The sequence below is a fragment of the Watersipora subatra genome, chromosome 11, assembly GCF_963576615.1.
Source record: "Watersipora subatra chromosome 11, tzWatSuba1.1, whole genome shotgun sequence".
Taxonomy (NCBI): domain Eukaryota; kingdom Metazoa; phylum Bryozoa; class Gymnolaemata; order Cheilostomatida; family Watersiporidae; genus Watersipora; species Watersipora subatra.
The window spans coordinates 409,001-428,214 of record NC_088718.1 but is presented as its reverse complement, the minus strand read 5'-3'; the positions used below and the strand labels follow the sequence as shown (position 1 = coordinate 428,214).

Below are 19,214 nucleotides of genomic sequence, written 5' to 3'. Positions count from 1 at the left end.
TCCATATAGCATGCTAAACCAATTGTACCAAGAGTTCCTCAGAGTGTCATCAGACCATCTATTCAGACATAAAAAGAGCATATTTTGCCCCAGAAAGAGAAAAGACCGTAGTATCATTTAGTTGCTGTAGTACCATATTGAAGGTAGGCATAAAGAGTGTGACTTCGGCAGATTACCTTGTTTTGATTTGCTCAATCATAAATGACTAAAAGACTTATACAGATATCACTTTTATAACACAGATTACGACTACAACATTCAACATTGGATCATCAGGATTTCTTCAGAGATATCTTTATGTAACACTAAATTAAAATCATAATTATCTTGATGCAGTAAGAACCATCATTGCTTATTCCTACTTGTCCCTTGAACTTTCTCTGGATTTTCGCAGAGTGCGTGTACTTTAATATCAATTTGTCAAGTATTAATATATTTAATACTTTAATATCATAAGTCCTCCACAATACTATTAGATTACCAACTTTCAAAACGCGTTTGTTTAAATCACTTGATATTTTTTGATTACTGCCTGTTCATTTTGGCATGTAAATGAAAACATTTTGTTAATGATTATCAATCCCAATAATAAGTAATACATACGTAAACTAAATATAAACTATATAGGTATTGTACAACACAATCTCATCTGTAACATATTAGGTAAGGTTGTCTCCAATGTAAGTCTCAAACATTACAATTGCCCAACTTTTCTTTGTAAGCCAAAATCATTGTATGTTGAAACGAATACTCTTGTAAGAATACACTAAAATTTGTTTTATCAGTTGCTTTGCCTAAAAAACCTACAATTACACTTTAATAAATACTATAGGTAAGTTCACATAAAATATGAAACCAATGAATTACATAGATATATGTTTCAACGTATGTATAAAAGTAAAAATGTATAAAAAATAATAATGAACAAAGATTTTTTTCCTTGATACTTTTCGTCGTTACTTTACCTCAGAGTGGAATAGTAGGCTTGAGAACATGTAAGTTGGAGATAGAGGTAATGGTAAAATTAGATAATGCAACTTACTTCGACTTGGATTAAATGAAATTCCGATTAACATAGTACTTTCACTAACAAAACTAATATTTTAAAAATATTGTGGTGGAAAGTGAAATATTTGATCAAACTTTTACATCGTACACTGGGAACATTGTATGATGATAGTAAGTGAATGTTTAATTTAAGAGAGCCAAATCTATAGGCTGTTGAATTACTTGTTCCAAAAGCACTACAAGTTGACAACTGAAAGGCTGTAGAACAGTGACTGAGATGTTATATTTGAAAAAAAAAACAAAAAAACAAGTCATACTGTTACAAGTCAAATGGGTAGTTTAATATTAGTACAGAATGGTGAAAAAGCTAATTAGATTATTACAATACATACAGATAGTAATCTCATAGCTCAACTCAAATATTAGACTAGCTAAATGTATATTGATTGGAACGGTTCACCTGTGAGTCATTGCGCGTGTCTTATAACCATGAGTCATTGCGTGTGTCTCATAACCATGAGTCATTGTGCGTATTTCATAACCATGAGTCATTGCGCGTATCTCATAACCATGAGTCATTGCGCGTATCTCATAACCATGAGTCATTGCGCGTATTTCATAACCATGAGTCATTGCGCGTATCTTATAACCATGAGTCATTGTGTGCATCTCATAACCATGAGTCATTGCGCGTACTTCATAACCATGAGTCATTGCGCGTATCTTATAACCATGAGTCATTGCGCGTATTTCATAACCATGAGTCATTGCGCGTATCTTATAACCATGAGTCATTGCGCGTATCTTATAACCATGAGTCATTGCGAATATCTCATAGCCATGAGTCATTGCACGTGTCTTATAACCATGAGTCATTGCGCGTATCTCATAACCATGAGTCATTGCGCGTACTTCATAACCATGAGTCATTGCGCGTACTTCATAACCATGAGTCATTGCGCGTATCTTATAACCATGAGTCATTGTGCGTATCTCCACATACATGGAAAGCGTGTAATTTTATGAATGATGAGAAATCTGGAAGCATCTACTCATTTAATTTTGTCCATAATGACCTAAACTATAATTTTGAAAGGAGTTGTTATCCTTCTTATATGCAACAACTACATAGGAAGACAACTCATAGAAATTACGCTCCTGGCTGTTAAAGCCACTAGTAGAATCCTGGGTATCACATAATACAGAAACTTTATTTATGATATACAAGGACGTTACATTAAAAACTGCAGACAAAATTAATAAGAAATTTCTGATAATTCACCATACCTCCTAACTGATTAGTGTTATGAAAATTGTAAAGACACGTTTATCAAAGCTTATCTGACATAATGTGATCACTAGCGGCAAAAATTAAAATACCTCTCAAGTGATAGAAAATACATGTATCTCGAATTAATTTACGAAAGATAGCAAAAAGTCTGGCAAAAGAAAATGCAAATTGATCTATTAGAAAGCACAATATTCCTAAGTTGCAGTCTTGGGAGAGTTTGTCCTATTAGTTGAGTGACTAAAAAGAAAGTAGGAGCAAAGGCTATTGAAAGATGATACTGTCATGCATAGTGGATTTCGAGTAACAAAAAAAGGCTTGAGCCAGATGGCCCGACGACTGCAGAAGTGTACTTGGAGCAACTCAACTTATCATGTTGAACTAAAGTGCTGAATCTAAAGCATGACACAACCCTTCTTCCTCTTTGGAGGCTCTGGTGGTTCCAAGGCTGCAAGTATCGCCTCATCAAACACGTTCTTTAATCCCTTCTGCAAAAATAAAATGCAGTCCACTGTTAGTAAACTATTTCAAATTATGAAAACTAGCTCGACCCGTGAAAATTTCACGGTTGTATATTTTGTTCAGTTCCGACTTACGGCCGGAACCAAATGCGGTCGTAAGTCGACGACTACCTGTATACCAAATGTTTAGATGGTAGCGAGATTTCCTACTTGCAACATTAATATAGAGGAAAAGAGTGCACCACACAGGAGTCGAGGTGCTTGAATAGGGCATGTGTTAGAGGCTTTACAGTACCTGAGTAAGAGCGGAACACTCCACAAATTTAACAGCTCTCAACTCCTTAGCCAGCTTCTCTCCAAGCTCAGAGCTTATTGGTTTCTGGCGGTTTTTTTGGAGTTTTTCAATGACAGCATTATCATCTCGAAGGTCACATTGGGTGCCGACCAATAAAAATGGAGTCTTCTGACAGTGATGTGCAATCTCAGGAACCCACTGAAACCAGAGAAATGTGCTCAAGTTGAATGCATGCTTATGAGAACTTTATTGCTGAATGGCAAACACTTCACTCATAAATTCTCATCTAAAAGGCAAAAATAACCAGAATAACTTCCTTAATACCTTCCAAAATCTGTAAGCGATAAGTCATGCATTTTGAATTATTTTCTTATGGTATAAGTTGCAATTCATACAGTCAACAACCGAGCAGGCGCTAACCACTGCAGCAAACTACAAAAGCTGAATGTAAATTGTGAGAAAATGCAATAACGTAAGGTGTGGATATTATACATCTACATGTATATATATATTTCTCAAAGTTTGTCCGTCATTCCAGCTATAGATACAGTCAAACATGGATAACTCGAACTTCACGGGACCGAGCGAAAGTGTTCGAATTATCAGAGCGTTCAAGTTATCAGAGCACTGTCACAAGTCCATGTATTTACTTATTTATTAGTAGATACATGTACATATACAAACTATAATATAAATCAAAAGCACAAATGGCTTGTTTCAAATTAAATGCTTCTAATGTAAAGTTTAAAACGTTTTTATCAAAAAGTATAGAGATTTTTCTATCACTTGAGATTGGTTTGTTGTTTGAGGTGATGTTATTGCCAGGACGTTTTTTTAGACTGACATTGGAAAAACTTGATCGTTGTTGAAATGCTCAAAAGAAAAGACATCTTTTTCTTTTGAGCGTTTTACCCACGATCAATTTTGCCAATTTTTCTTGAAGTTTATGCAACTTCAAGAAAAAGTTACCAAAGAAAAATCCCTTACTTTACCTGGGATTCGTTAAGAGCAACACTCCGAGGCAGTTCAATTAAAAGTTTTACGAGGTTTAACGGTACATTGTATATCACTCACGCTTTTTGAATGGATACTTATTGAATGTACACACGTATTCTGTGTTTAGGTCAAACGATGAATAGTTTTTTTAGCTAAGACACTGTATACGTTTAATAAAAACAATTTTTAAGACGTTTTAAACATTCAACATTCCGACGTTGATTCAACACGGAATCAACGTCGGAAAACTATTCGTCACGGGCTAGCCGGGTCACGCACTCAAGGATTTTCGCCACGCACATACAAAACAACATTCTGTTTTTGTTTTGTATGTGCGTGGCGAAAATCCTTGTGCGCGTGACCCGGCAAGCCCGTGCTATTAATCGTATAGCAGTATAAATCAAATTTGACCAAACCTTTAGAAAAGTCGTTGACAAAATTATTTTGCCGATGGTGGTAATAACAACGGTTATGAATTACGAAAAGATGAGGTTTACCTCTATGGCTTTGAATAAAGTGATTTTCTAAAGCGATAACAACCATTTCGGTAGCCGTTGGGCAAAAAAACAGTTCGAATTAACAGTGTTGAGTTCGAGTTATCTATAGCAATTTATCATTACGTGGGAACGGACCAAAGAAACTGTTCGAATTAACCATGTGTTCGAGCTATCCGTGGACGAGTTATCCATGTTTGACTGTATATCTATAGCGCACGCTGATTATTTCACTGATGCGGCCATGTGTTACGACGCCCCTGTTATGAAATATTTTTCGTAAGATTCAATTACTATATCTGGGGTCAAGGCCAATTCTTCTCGCACAAACAAATACATTGTCTCCGTGGGAAAAGTCTCCGCAGAGTGAGCGTGTCTCCGCAGAGTGAGAGTGTCTCCGTATTCAAAGTTTTGATGGATAGCTTCTGGTGAACCAGTAACCTTTTATTTACACACACACACACTTCTATGCAATAATTGTTATTATTAATTCTACATAATCAGGATTTTTATTTTGTTTTCTTAATTCGTATTAATTGTATCATTACCGAACTACCAAATCATATTTTATTGTGATTGTAGAAAAACCGATTTAATTTAGCTATTACTTGCTATACTAGCTAATTATTTCACATTTACATCTAAACCTTTTTATAGTCGTTTTATTTTTTTTAATTTATTCGACCTGCAAGAAACATTTTCCTCGTGATATGAGGAAATATGAGTTTAAAAGTTGTTTGACAAAGTTTGAAAACCTTTACAGTTGTTTTTATTTTCTATTAAATTATTTTAACTACACAAAACACTTTTCTCATGATATGTTATTTGAAAGTTAGAATGGCAAATGTTGTTATATGTTGAATACAAATCAATTTTCTGACCAAAGACTTTTTATTACCCGGGCAACGCCGGGTAGCACAGCTAGTATATATATAAATCTCAATTTTCAAAGTTGGTATATGTATTCGTCGGTTTGATTGTCCAGCTACAGCGATTAAAATCTTGGAATTAAAAATTCACATTATGCTGGATTTGAACTCACGTAGAGCACAATCGCAAGTTTGCAATCCAACTCTCACCGGCAACGCCGGGCATTCATATAGTAAGAGAATATAATAACATGAGGTATGGATATTATAAGAGAATATAATAACATGATGTATGGACATTATAAGAGAATATAATAACATGAGGTATGGAGATTATAAGAGAATATAATAACATGATGTATGGATATTATAAGAGAATATAATAACATGAGGTATAGATACTATAAGAGAATATAATAACATGATGTATGGATATTATAAGAGAATATAACAACATGATGTATGGATATTACAAGAGAATATAATAACATGAGGTATGGATATTATAAGAGAATATAATAACATGAGGTATAGATACTATAAGAGAATATAATAACACGATGTATGGATATTATAAGAGCATATAATAACATGATGTATGGATATTATAAGAGAATATAATAACATGAGGTATAGATACTATAAGAGAATATAATAACATGATGTATGGATATTATAAGAGAATATAACAACATGATGTATGGATATTATAAGAGAATATAATGACATGAGGTATGGATATTATAAGAGAATATAATAACATGAGGTATGGATATTATAAGAGAATATAATAACATGAGGTATGGATATTATAAGAGAATATAATAACATGAGGTATGGATATTATAAGAGAATATAATAACATGAGGTATGGATTATAAGATCATATAATAATTTACAGGCTTTTGTTGAAATAAAATAAATAAACAATGACACGCATAGAATGAGATAGAATTAGTTGTTTAACTCCAAAATTGAACTTTTATCAGATTCGCATCTCGCCGATCTTTTCTGAAGCCATGTCAGTTTTTAAAATAAGAAATTCTGACATAGTTGAGTTCAAGTTCATATACATAGTTGAACAACAAAGAAACAGTGGGCTATTAGACATTGTTGAAAACATCAACCAAATCACACTTCTCATTGTTTTTATCAATTATTCTTATTTGCTTGAACGTTCCAATATTTTCTTTAAATTCTGCAGTTCTATATGAAAATGCACAGAAAAAACGAGAAACTTATCCATCTTTTTAGCCATAACATTTCATTTATATAGTTTACCCTACCTTTTCTTTGACATTCTCGAATGATGAAGGAGAAACTACACTGAAGCAAACCAGAAATACATCTGTTTGAGGATACGAAAGTGGGCGGAGTCTATCATAGTCTTCCTGTCCAGCAGTATCAAAAAGTCCCAATGTGTAGGGTTCTCCACCAATCATAACAGTCACCGCATAATTGTCGAACACCTAAAACAAAGTGTAAATACAGACTACAGCCGAAGGCAACATAAACATGCTCCAGACAAATAGCACTGAGGTTTAACGCGTAATCGATTGTTATAAATATTATTCGAACTTGGATCTAATACAATACACAATGCGAGCAAAGCATTGCCAATTTTCAACAATTTGAAATGACTGCATATCCTAAGAATATCATGAGAAGTCAACAAGAGGTTAATCTTCAAACTTGAATATCTAGAAACCTATCTATGAATATATCTACGAATTATGACAATGTACGCATGATTAATTACTTACTGTAGGTACATATTCAGAAGGAAACTTATTGGTCGTGTAAGATATAAGGAGACAAGTCTTCCCCACTGCTCCATCTCCAACAACTACACATTTGATTGTTTGCATTTTGCTTCCTTAATTTCTGTCAATCACACAAGGTAAAGCTAAAAAAGCTGTGAGCAAGTAGCCTGGATTTGTGGCATACCTGGCTACACCTGCCCTCCACATTATTAGCGACACGAGGTGTCACCTGAAGGCATCAACCGAATGATCTGTTTGTAAAGCAGTTGAGTAATATGTTATCGTTGGCAGACTGAAGATCAATCCAAATGGACCACCTGATATAAAACCAATTTTGAAAATCTCAACTTTTACATCTGCCTTTTTTGCGAAATTAAACCTACAGCATTTTACAATCCATCCGTTAAGATAATGCAAAATAGAGAAATGAAAATAATCAAGCTGTACCCAAAAAAGATGACTTTCCCCTGAGATGTCACTGATGATCATGCAGTTACAACAACTTCTGAAAACATTCCACACTTTCCAAAATTGTGCAGTATCAAAACAAGCAATGGGCAATATTGTCAACATACTTGTCAACATACACTTAAAAGAATATTACAACAAGTACAAAGAAACAAGCAACATCTTACGCCGCGTTTATTGTTACCGGGGGTAAACTGGCAGAAATTAGAAATAACTTACTACGTCAGCAAAAGATTTTGCAAAACCACAAAATTTTACTCAACGTCATAACCCAGCTCACTTGCAAGTCCTACATCAGCACAAGAATCTACTTTCACCATGCAGCTGCAGTTTACAGCAGCCCATGCATCTATCCTAGATCTACTGCTAATGGTACAAATGACCCAAATAGATATTTGACAAAATTAGAAATTGTTATTTTAATATCATGCTATCAATTGAATAATACGTGCTCTATTTACAGGAAAAGTATTGGGCAAACTTCAGATATATTTCAAGTTTGTACAGTTTATTACAACACGTGCACAAAAGGCAAAAGCCAAGCCCGCTGGCTCAAGTGTACTAATCATATTGTTTATATATCTGCCCATATTGTAGCCCTTCCAACTGTCTTCATTGATGAAAACGTCACATAAAAGGCATTTTTGTGTAAGGTATTTGTGTGACGTTTAAAACTTATGCATTGAGCTCGATTGTGTTATTTTGAAAATAGCCTCACCAACATATAAACTCTTATTTCAGAAGCTGTGGAATATCTCACTTAAATATTTATAAAAGCTATATACAAGTGCACAGTTTTTTTCACTTTTTGAAAATGCCCCACAGAAAATTTCATTTGAAATTGACGCAATTAAAATGAGCGAACAATTTAGTTTAAAGGTTGACTTGCAACAAAATTCACATTACAGTTATTTAGTATCAAAAGATTCACCATGTCTTACTCTGTTGTGTTGTAGGGGCCAAATATGTGGAAATGTGATTACAAGCCCTTAAAAGCTCAAAAACGAAAAGCCGCCGTAGATTGGAATCTCTTTATTTTGATGACGTAACCACGAAATTTGGTTATCGTCTTGTCACGTGATATTCTCACGTGAATTGAAAGGCCAATAAAAAGCTCAATATCAAACTTATCGTAGCACTAGTTTATGACAAACACTTCGGGTTTTACCAAAGACCCTTTATCAAATATAGATGCTCGCTACTTTACAGTTTTGTTTCGGCATTATTCAATCGTCAAGTTGTAATCTGATCATGTGACCCAATACTTCGCAAATAATTTCTGCAGCATTTTCTGATTATCACAGGTGACCAACAGGCTCGTCATGATTATCAGACAATGATATGTACTCCTTCGAGGTGAGGCTAAAAAATTAAACAAATTTTTACAGTAAGTTATATGATATCACTGCTAAAAGTGACAGCATTACAATGACGATAAAACAGATGCGTAAGAACAATAGACATGGTTTTATTGAATGCGTGAAGTATATTTTTGAAAATATTTCGACGAATAAGGTTGCATGAAAGTGTAAACAGAAACCATCTACCACAGCTACGTCACATTTGAGCCGTTTTGGAAAGAGAATCCAAACTACGGCGGTCTCGTGTGGCTGCGATTAACTATTCGTTTTTGAGCTTTTAAGAGCTTGCAATCACATTCCCACATATTTTGCACCTACAACACAACAGAGTAAGACATGGTGAATCTTTTCATATCAAATAACTGTAATGTGAATTTTGTTGCAAGTCAACCTTAAGACTCCAACATATTTGTGTCTTTTCGGGAAACAGTCCCAACATCGACAGGTATGAACCTAGAGAAGTCCCAATCTCGACAGAGGTTAGTCCGAATTTAGACAAAGGTTGGTCTGAATATCGACAAATTTCGACAATTTATGCTGTACTGTACACTACCAATATCACGGTGATAGAAGAAAGTTCACACCCACAACTAGAAATAGCCTCCAGTGGTTGTCTGATGAAGTATATAGGCCTACGCTAAACAAGCTTTAAATTGATAGAATGCCTTTGCATAATCATAATACCAAAATTGTAAATGAACTGCTCAAGAGAGGAAATTGAGAAAATCAATGAACACAAGAAAATAAAAAGACTATAAACTATAAGACTATAAATTTCCACACATAAAATAACAATGCAAAACTATAATAACTATAAAATTAATAAATTTACTTATTATTATAATAAGATTGGGACCGACTGCTGTTGAGATTGGACCAACGTTGTCGATATACAAACTCGTCGAGGTTCGGACTATAATCGTCTTTTCTAATCTGTGTGTTGTTTTCTTAGTTGAAGACTTCTTTAATGTTTTTCAGAATTTATATTTTCAAACTAAGCAATAAGCCTTGTCATACTGATAAAATGAAAGTATAGTAAGCTATATTTTTATTTTCATAATGTTCTCCACTATACCAAACGTTTCATGAATTACAACGCTTAAAAATCACACAAAAACGCGAGTACCAGAGGCGCTCAGCAAACATCTGAATGTTGAAGGTTGCCTAACACAATCTGCAAACAAGCACTAATGTCATTTAAATGTTGGTCTAAATTGAATCAAACAATCATGGCTTTAGCATCTCACTCCGACCAAGATCGCTAATGATAAAAACGCACAATGCCACAGGGGCAGCTAGTTTCAAGTTTAATTTAAAAAGTTTAAGTGACTCACAATAACTTGAATATGAAATCGAATAGAAAATATATGAAGTTTATACCACAATGTTCGTAACCACCAGCTACACAGTCGCTGTTTTGGCTACATATAAACTAGATTAGTATAGCTTGCCTAAGCAAATTCCGCGTACTAAAATAAATAGGTTCACTTCCTGCGTTACTTTGGAACGGCTTAGCCAATCACTGCGGTATAGTTGCCGATTTAATTGGTTGATATTTATAGCAATGTTCTCTCTATGATTTCTGTGCGCAATCTATTTCGATACGCAATGTTTGAAACCGTCGGTTAAGCCGTCGTTATTATACGTTGAGCAATTATGCCCAGTTATACGTAAACAATTTCATTCCCGGTTGGCTAAACAATTTTAGACAGAGCAAAGACATCTATCTATTGTGTTAGGTTACCACGAAAATGAAAGTTTATACCTTTAACGTTCTAGCGATAATATGTTACAATTAATATTGCACATTTGTGACATTTTGACAAATGTCTTACAAAATCATTTTTGGCCAGTTAGCACAGAATGCTTGACAGCTCTTCCTTGACACAAACTAATGTCTTGCAGTCATTGACAGACACAACGCTAGTACATCACCTTTATCTAAAATACCATATAATATGACACCTTCCCACCAACACAGTGAATGAATAAAAATTGACAGACAAGAGGAGTCTAAACATTTGACAGTTTTTATGACCATCAAAATGCCATGCATTAGTATATAAAAAAATAGGAGCACAAATATTATACGCTATGCCTGATAAATAAGCTACACGATGTTAAATAAATGAGTTACTTCATAATAGACAATCGTATAAAATCATGAATGAAGAGTGTGTTATTAATTGAGAGTGTGTGAATTAATAGTTAATTCTGAGCCTTGAACACATAGCCCACGATCCTATAATAGCTTTGACCTTAGTGAGGCTAGAACAAAACAGGTTTTAGGCATTCATGGTGAGTAAAGCATTAATAGTAGAGTCTTTGTTGCCTCTTTGGGCCTCCGCTACAGACTTGATGACTTCCATCTCTGTGTTAGGGAACATATCTTTTATCTGATTCAGGTCATCTTCTGAAAGCTGTGCTGCTGGCCTTGGTTGACTAGCCTGGGCCTGTGCCGGGAAAGCGGCGGGCTATGTGTAAAACATAAAACCAGATTAGACAAGTTTAGAATCTGAGTCTACAAAAAAGGTTTAGCTTAAGAATATAGAAACGAGAATAGTTGAGAGAAACTGCTGAATTTAGAGCAAAGAAGTAGCAACCAAACAGCCTGAAGAAAATAGAATGACCACTATAGGTGCAGTAAGTACTAAAACAGTAAGGTGTTCAAAGAGGTTGGTGTAATGGTACATTGATGATAAAGCTTATTGAAATGAGCACCATCAACTTTTGACAAGTTACACAACTTCATCCTCCCTGTACTGACCAGTCAAACCTCCTTTATAAAGCTTACGGGCTAATACAGCTATACATATGTATAGCCTATGAGGTCTTTGAAGGTGCCTCACATCAATGTCTTGTAAAACCAATATGCAAAAACTCTCCATGACCACCTTCATGAGCTCATTCTCTAATGACTTCAACAATGTAGCAGTTTTACTTATTCCACATTGTACAACTGAATGTATTATCGCATGCCAATGATAATTTCCAACATGGCTAAGAACAACACAAATCACACACACAACATTCTATGAAACTTTGAATATGGGTAGTAAAAAATAACCTTCAAGTACGGGTCCACATATGATCAGTGTCATGAATCCTAGAAGTTATAAAAGGCATAGCATGGCAGCAGATGTGGGCTCGAACTTACCTTGAGAGGATGACCTGTAGTCAGATTGTGCTTATTATGAGAACTGACCAATGTAAGCTCGGTGTAAGACCGATGTGAGACTGATATAAGGCCGATATAAAACTGATGTAAGACCAATGTAAGACTGATGAAAGGTCAATGTAAGTCCAGTGTAAGACCGATGTAAGTCCAGTGTAAGACCGATGTAAGACCGATATAAGACCGATGTAAGTCCAGTGAAAGACCGATGTAAGTCCGATATAAGTCCAGTGAAAGACCGATATAAGACCGATGTAAGTCCAGTGAAAGACCGATGTAAGTCCAGTGTAAGACCGATATAAGATCAAATAATCAAGCAACGAAAAGCTTGTGACAATGCAGTTGCAACTGGCTGGTCAGATTCCATTACTGATTTTTATACCGCAATATCCTACTTTCATACTGATGTATTCCAATCGGGCATGTACTAGTCATATAGAATGAGAGCTTACCACAACCATTGGTTGCATCATTGGTTGGGTGGCTATAACAGGCTGATAGCCAGGCTGAAACGTTGGGTACATGGCAGGGGCACCCGGAATCATAACAACCTGAGGATTCATCTGCGGCTGGACTGCTGGGGCTGCTTGAATTACCTAAAGCGCAACAACATTGCCTACAGAAAAATTTAAAGAGGTCCGCATTGACGTATTAAAAAGTAGATTCAAATCAAAGGTTACCACCAATAGACATTTGCCAAAATGAGATCCAGTCATAAAAATATGAAAAATGCAAAGATGATCTTTAAAGACTAACCAACTGACATATCTTACAAAAACATTTGGGACTCACTTATGATCTCAACTCAAGTTAGTAGATATACAATGACAGAGAAACTCAGATTTATATGCCAACAATGAAACGACAGGACAGAACAATAGATGAAGAGTAAACATGTAAATAAAACCATCAAATTAGGCTATGGAAGAGAATTCATGTTGCGGACGTACATTGAAGGAAAACACCAAGTTAACCATTCCTTCCTTGCCCTCACCAAGCTTGCCTGAGAGGGGGTACCAGTCATCAACAACCTCTCCATTCAGCGCTATTTCTGGTATAGTAATGTGGGCCCATGCCACCCGGTCATCTCCTTGGAATGTTTTCTATCGAACCAACAATAAGTAACCAGCAGAAAGTGAAAATGCGTTGATTGCAGTTATGGTGATTGCGGTTAAAGTGGACTGGCCATCGAAAAATGTATGATATGAAGAAAGGATAATTGATGATTATATTTGAGTAAAGTGAAGCCTTTCCTTTACAATTAATTAATCTCTGAGCGAGAGGCCATCGAGGAGAGCAAGATTTAGAAACACCTTAAAATTAATTGATGGATGATTGGCTGACAGAAAAGGCACGTAACTAAATGCTAATTGAAGAGTGCCGTGGAAAAAGAAAAGTTCACATAAAAATAATCCTATTTCAAAATCAAAACTAGACACGATTGCAATAATGAAATTTGCCAAAAAATAACAAATAACTGCTTAGTTGAAAGTAAATGGAAACACGCTTTTGCAGTGTGTGTGGAGATACTGCAAATGGTTTAGATGGGGGCTTATTCCAGAGAAATGAATAAACAAAGAACAGGTTAATAAGAAACAAAACGAGGGTTCATAAGAAACAAAGCGCAAGTTCATAAAAAGAGGTAATATCTTAGATTAAGCACACCATTGCTCAGAGAGTTTGCAATTCATAATATATCAGATGTAATGAGAGCATCGTATCAAAAACTGGTTCATGTCAAAATGTAATCTGGTGAAGAGAGGCACTTGATGCCTCCAAAGTTACCAGTAAGTAGAAACAACAAGCTTTACCAAACAATAACAATATTATGTATACAAAAGTGCGCGTACCTCATCAAATATTTCAATGTACGCTGAATCCACACCCTTGGGTAGATAACTACAAACAACCAGAAGAAAAGTTGATGTTAAATAAATATAGAATATACACTTTTTGTTAAGAGAAGACAATAACAGAACATGTTTGAATGATATTCACATAAACAAGCCAACCATAGTGATAGTTCATGACTGTGAGTCAATTTTTACCCTTCTCAGACTTTGCTTGCTGACTAAAAATGGTCTCTGGGTACCATATATGTGCTGACTACACTAGTTTCTAGATACCATATATGTGCTGACTACACTAGTTTCTGGATGCCATATATGTGCTGACTACACTAGTTTCTAGATACCATATATGTGCTGACTACACTAGTTTCTGGATACTATATATGTGCTGACTAAACTAGTTTCTGGATACTATATATGTGCTGACTACACTAGTTTCTGTATACCATATATATGCTGACTACGCTAGTCTCTGGATACCATATATATGCTGACTACTGCTGACTAGCCCGTGATGAATAGTTTTCCGACGTTGATTCCGTGTTGAATCAACGTCGGAATGTAGAATGTTTAAAACGTCTTAAAAATTGTTGTAAGTAATTAAACGTATACGTTGTCTTAGCTAAAAAAACTATTCATCGTTTGACCTAAACACAGAATACGTGTGTACATTCAATAAGTATCCATTCAAAAAGCGTGAGTGATATACAATGTACCGTAAAACCTCGTAAAACTTTTAATTGAACTGCCTCGGAGTGTTGCTCTTAACGAATCCCAGGTAAAGTAAGGTAATCTTTGCATAAAATTCAAGAAAAATCGGCAAAATTGATCGTGGGTAAAACGCTCAAAAGAAAAAGATGTCTTTTCTTTTGAGCATTTCAGCAACGATCAAGTTTTGCCAATGTCAATCTAAAAAAACGTCCTGGCGATAACATCACCTCAAACAACAAACCAATCTCAAGTGATAGAAAAATCTCTATACTTTTTGATAAAAACGTTTTAAGCTTCACATTAGAAGCATTAAATTTGAAACAAGTCATTTGTGCTTTTGATTTATATTATAGTTTGTATATGTACATGTATCTACTAATAAGTAAATACATGGACTTGTGACAGTGCTCTGATAACTTGAACGCTCTGATAATTCGAACACTTTTGCTCGGTCCCTTGAAGTTTGAGTTATCCGAGTTTCACTGTATATGCTGACTACACTAGTTTCTGGATACCATATACGACAAAGAATAAGTAGTAGAGAGTGAACTATACATAACTCAAAACAATGTATGTAATTTATGAGTAAAGTTGCAAGTTGTTAAATGTTATGAAAAGCTAATTTAGAGCCTACTAGTGTATCTTCCATTATCTACAGTTTTAGTGGCAAATAAATAATGTTTTACCTGCGGCGTAGTTGGCAGTAAACTTTCAATGACTCATGGAAATACCTGATACAGAAACCTTGATAGTTTATTTATTATCAGTTCCATAAAAATTTTAAAAAGCCTTTTTTGAGCAAATTTCAGACGTCTGGTTTTCTCAAGAGGTAAAAGAAAATAGACAGGAATACATTGATAACAACAGATGAGAGATGAGTCTCACCATTGAACTGTTTTATTCCAGCGAGGATTCTTTGCGCCATTAGACGCGGTTGGGGTCTCAAAGACAGCATGACCAATCCTTATGCGAAGGTATGGATCCATCTTAGTCAGGCCATAGTTCTTGTTCAGCTTTGCCTGAAGCGACAGGTACATGTAGACAGACAATGGCTCAGTGATGAAAGGTGGAAAGTAAAAGATCTTGTAGGTAAATGGAAATGAGGTTAAATGTGTGTGCATCTATTCAACTAGTTAACTTGGCAAGGAGAACAGGGATGCATCAGATAATGAGCATTGACATGGCTATAACTGATGTACTCACTAAACCTGAAAAACTGGAAACAGCAATACTCCAAGGTCAATGTAAACATTGTGCAGATAGTTACAACAAGCTAGTCTACGATAGGCCATATCATTTATCTTTCTTTGCAGTTTATCATACCCGCAAGACAGTACCACAGTAACTACATAATTTTGCAAGGCAATATCTAAGCAAGGCAGCAGAAATTATAAGGAAGCAGTTAGGAAGTCATCAGTGATATCCAGATAGCTTTTGTCAATGCTTGCCCTGATATATTTTTTTGATCTTTGTTCTAGGATAGCAAATATGATAATACAGCAATCCAACTACCTGTCGGTCTTTCATAGCGTGTAGGGCACTACTGCTACATTCCTGTCAAGCAAATGTCAAGTCTGTGACGTCAAACTTTAAATATTCTATATACTATACGTACATGGGCAGTCCCATGGGAGGTCATCATGCGTAGTAATTATTCCGAGATGTGACAAAGTGGCTGAGTATTGCAGTGGTTAGCGCATTGGTCCACCAAGTCAAATATAAGATGTGAACATAAATTTTGTGTAGGTTATTGTTGCACAAAAAAATACAGCAAAAAAATAAGTGCACTACAGCTGGATGAAAACACAGTCTATGACATTGAATACATTTTAGCTGTTTCAAAAAATGGAGCTATAGTTTTGGATAAGATAACATAGCTGTGCTGATTAGATGTTGACAAATTGTGTACTTGCACAGTGGTACACTGCATGACCAGACATTAGTTTGCCTGGTTTATTTATTTCTAATACTATTTATTGTTTACGCTATGAAATTTAACCCTGACTTGTAACACTCTCAAATACTATTGTACCATTCGTACAGTGACCTTTGGGTATAGTAGAATATAACCACGCTTGAAAACTTGGATAGGCTACAATTGGCACTTTTTACTAATACATTAGAAATGTACATAAATTAAAATCATCTAGACCTGACCAATATTATTCTTAACACTTTGAAGCCTAACCTTGTAGACACAAGCAGGTCTCTAATCCTAAACTGTATTATCAACATTCAATCGACTGTGAAAGCACATAGGATAGCGTGATTCCTTTTGAATACCATCTTGAATTCCAAGCTTGTAAAATGGACAAAAAAAACATTCACACGAATTGAACCTTTTTTCACCTTTTTTTGTCATAAAGATGTGATGCTTTAGAGGTAACCGGAGAAATACCGTCAAATACGATGGTTCCGGAGTCAAATACGATGGTTGACGTAAACCGAGCCTGATAAAATGTGCATATTTTTTGGAATGGAAAAAGAAATAGTTTTAGTGTGAGGCTCTTGTTGCTGAAGAGAAGCTTTCTAGTTTTTTCTAATTTTATCTTCATTACTAAGAATTTCAATCAGTGTGTCATTCGAAACTGCTCTGATGACAGCCACTTTTCCTTTCTCGGTTGGTTAGAAGTTGCCTCGGTATTTCAGCAATATCTCAAGAACTAATCAATGTTCCATGCCCTTGAAACTTCAGAAATATACTGAAAATATATACTGCACTTCACAATTTCATAATCCTATATAAACTGGAAATAAATAAAAAACAAAGTAAAACTATGACGAAGAGTCTCCTTAAGAGTAGGAAGGTAGGAACAGGATTTCTCAAGGTGAAAAAACAATTCCTTAAATTATCTCTGGCTCAGACATTAAAGCGTTAAAATTAGTTTAAGACTGGAATTAATTAGTTTTATTTAGTATAGTTTTATCGAACGACTCAATTCAAACATAATGGAATATATAAACAATCAAATCACAAAACGTTTGATGTTATTTTGTATTCCTTCACATTCACCTTTAATTGATTACCAAGGATAAAGTTTGAACTCAAGTGCATTGTTGAACGCTAGAATATCATGAACACAGTTGTATATTTAATTTTTGTGTAGCCAATAAGTTTTAACATCATTAGAATATGCTATGTTTGATGCACACTTGTGACTATGCCTAATAGTACTATAGCCAATCCAGTATGAACATACAGGACCTGAGAAGTGAACCCTCAACAACCATAATGGATAGAGGCAATATAAAATTAATGTTACTAGAATATTTGACAAATGAATCAAGCTGTTAGTTACAATCAGGCACAGCCTAATTCCACAATTACATTTATCCCGGTCTAACACGGTCACACGGCTTGGTTTAATGGCAGAACCTACTTGAGCGAGGGTAACGCTCAGTCGACCTGTGACATTGGTCGGCATTCCTTGCATACCACCATATGCCATTTGTTGTGACTGCAACATCCTAGCAGTCATTTCATCATTGTTGATCTGTTGTTGCTCGGGAGACTGGGCAGGAGAAGTCACTCTTAGAAAATCCTGGGGGAGATCACCTACTACCACTTGCTAAAAATGAACATGAAATGTTTGATTGGGCTAACAGTGGTTGCAAATTGTGATCTTCGATTAATAGCATTATCAATAGACCTGCATGAAGTATTGGCTGGACAAACGACGAAGTCCGGAGATCGGTTTAAATGTATCAATTGCAAAGACATTGTTATTAAATATAGCTATAACACGCGCTTTACATAAATATAACAACGAAATTATGTATGTGTTCGAATTTAAACAAAATACAGCCACTGATTATCAACTATTTAGAAATGTTTTGCTAAATAAGATACTCACCTGACCAGTAGCAGTTTGCTTAGTGATTAAAGACATATTTTTTAATTTGTACAAATCATATGCCAAGTCGGACGACTTCTACGGAAGAGCAACAAAGGCTAGAAGAACTTGTCTATGAAATATAAGAAAACGAATATCAGTTCACTAGCAGTTTTATGAGCGTATAGTTGCAAACTTATTAATTTAATGATGGCCTGCCAATAAAACTACTTTTTCCTAGACCTTCGCTACCTATACGTTACAAAAAACTAGCAAGCCGTTGGTTGGTAGCCTGATGATAGGTAATTTAGCATAGACTTTGTACCTGCAGCGATAAAATAGTTTTAACATTGATCTCTCAACGTTATTTTCAGTCTATCATATAAACAAAATATTGATGTCAATGGATGACACATGATTATGAGTCACTCAAGCTGAAATTGCTCGGTGGCCAGGAGCAGATGCAGCTGTCCCATATTTGAACCTTATCATCGGCTCGCACACGCGAAGGCGATATAGATGAGTTGATAATCGAATGCTTATTACCAATATTGCGATGTTTTGCTAAATTATAATATGTAACAATTTAGAAATAATGTAGAAATTTTGAATTTAATTACGCAATGGCTTTGTTTTTAATTT

The 19,214-nt window shown here is 35.2% G+C and overlaps 2 protein-coding genes across 2 annotated transcripts; both read right to left on the bottom strand.

Annotated features, from left to right (window-relative positions):
• Nucleotides 1–2,200: 2,200 nt before the first annotated feature.
• LOC137408388 (cdc42 homolog) lies at nt 2,201–10,489 on the bottom strand. The gene is made up of 5 exons (XM_068094901.1): nt 10,338–10,489; nt 7,175–7,295; nt 6,698–6,880; nt 3,053–3,250; nt 2,201–2,784 (listed from the first exon to the last, which is right to left on the bottom strand). The coding sequence occupies exons 2-5, from the start codon at nt 7,277–7,279 to the stop codon at nt 2,692–2,694; spliced, it is 579 nt and encodes a 192-aa protein (XP_067951002.1). The 5' UTR covers nt 7,280–7,295; nt 10,338–10,489; the 3' UTR covers nt 2,201–2,691.
• A 433-nt stretch (nt 10,490–10,922) lies between these two features.
• On the bottom strand, nt 10,923–18,825 carry LOC137408161 (toll-interacting protein-like). The gene is made up of 7 exons (XM_068094561.1): nt 18,594–18,825; nt 18,120–18,308; nt 15,625–15,758; nt 14,029–14,077; nt 13,129–13,281; nt 12,631–12,774; nt 10,923–11,477 (listed from the first exon to the last, which is right to left on the bottom strand). Exons 1-7 carry the CDS (start codon nt 18,627–18,629, stop codon nt 11,289–11,291), a joined length of 894 nt encoding a protein of 297 aa, XP_067950662.1. The 5' UTR covers nt 18,630–18,825; the 3' UTR covers nt 10,923–11,288.
• Between the last annotated feature and the right edge of the window lie 389 nt (nt 18,826–19,214).

Bases quoted from the DNA above. Each gene is read 5' to 3' on its own strand.
- LOC137408388 (XM_068094901.1), bottom strand. From the start codon at position 7,279: ATGCAAACAATCAAATGTGTAGTTGTTGGAGATGGAGCAGTGGGGAAG. The intron at 6,881-7,174 runs GTAAGTAATTAA...ACTTTGTTTTAG, and splicing joins CTTCTGAATATGTACCTACA to GTGTTCGACAATTATGCGGT. The intron at 3,251-6,697 runs GTAGGGTAAACT...CTCTGGTTTCAG, and splicing joins TCGAGAATGTCAAAGAAAAG to TGGGTTCCTGAGATTGCACA.
- LOC137408161 (XM_068094561.1), bottom strand. From the start codon at position 18,629: ATGTCTTTAATCACTAAGCAAACTGCTACTGGTCAG. The intron at 15,759-18,119 runs GTAGGTTCTGCC...CTGTCGCTTCAG, and splicing joins TGAGCGTTACCCTCGCTCAA to GCAAAGCTGAACAAGAACTA. The intron at 12,775-13,128 runs GTACGTCCGCAA...GTTGCGCTTTAG, and splicing joins ACTTGGTGTTTTCCTTCAAT to GTAATTCAAGCAGCCCCAGC.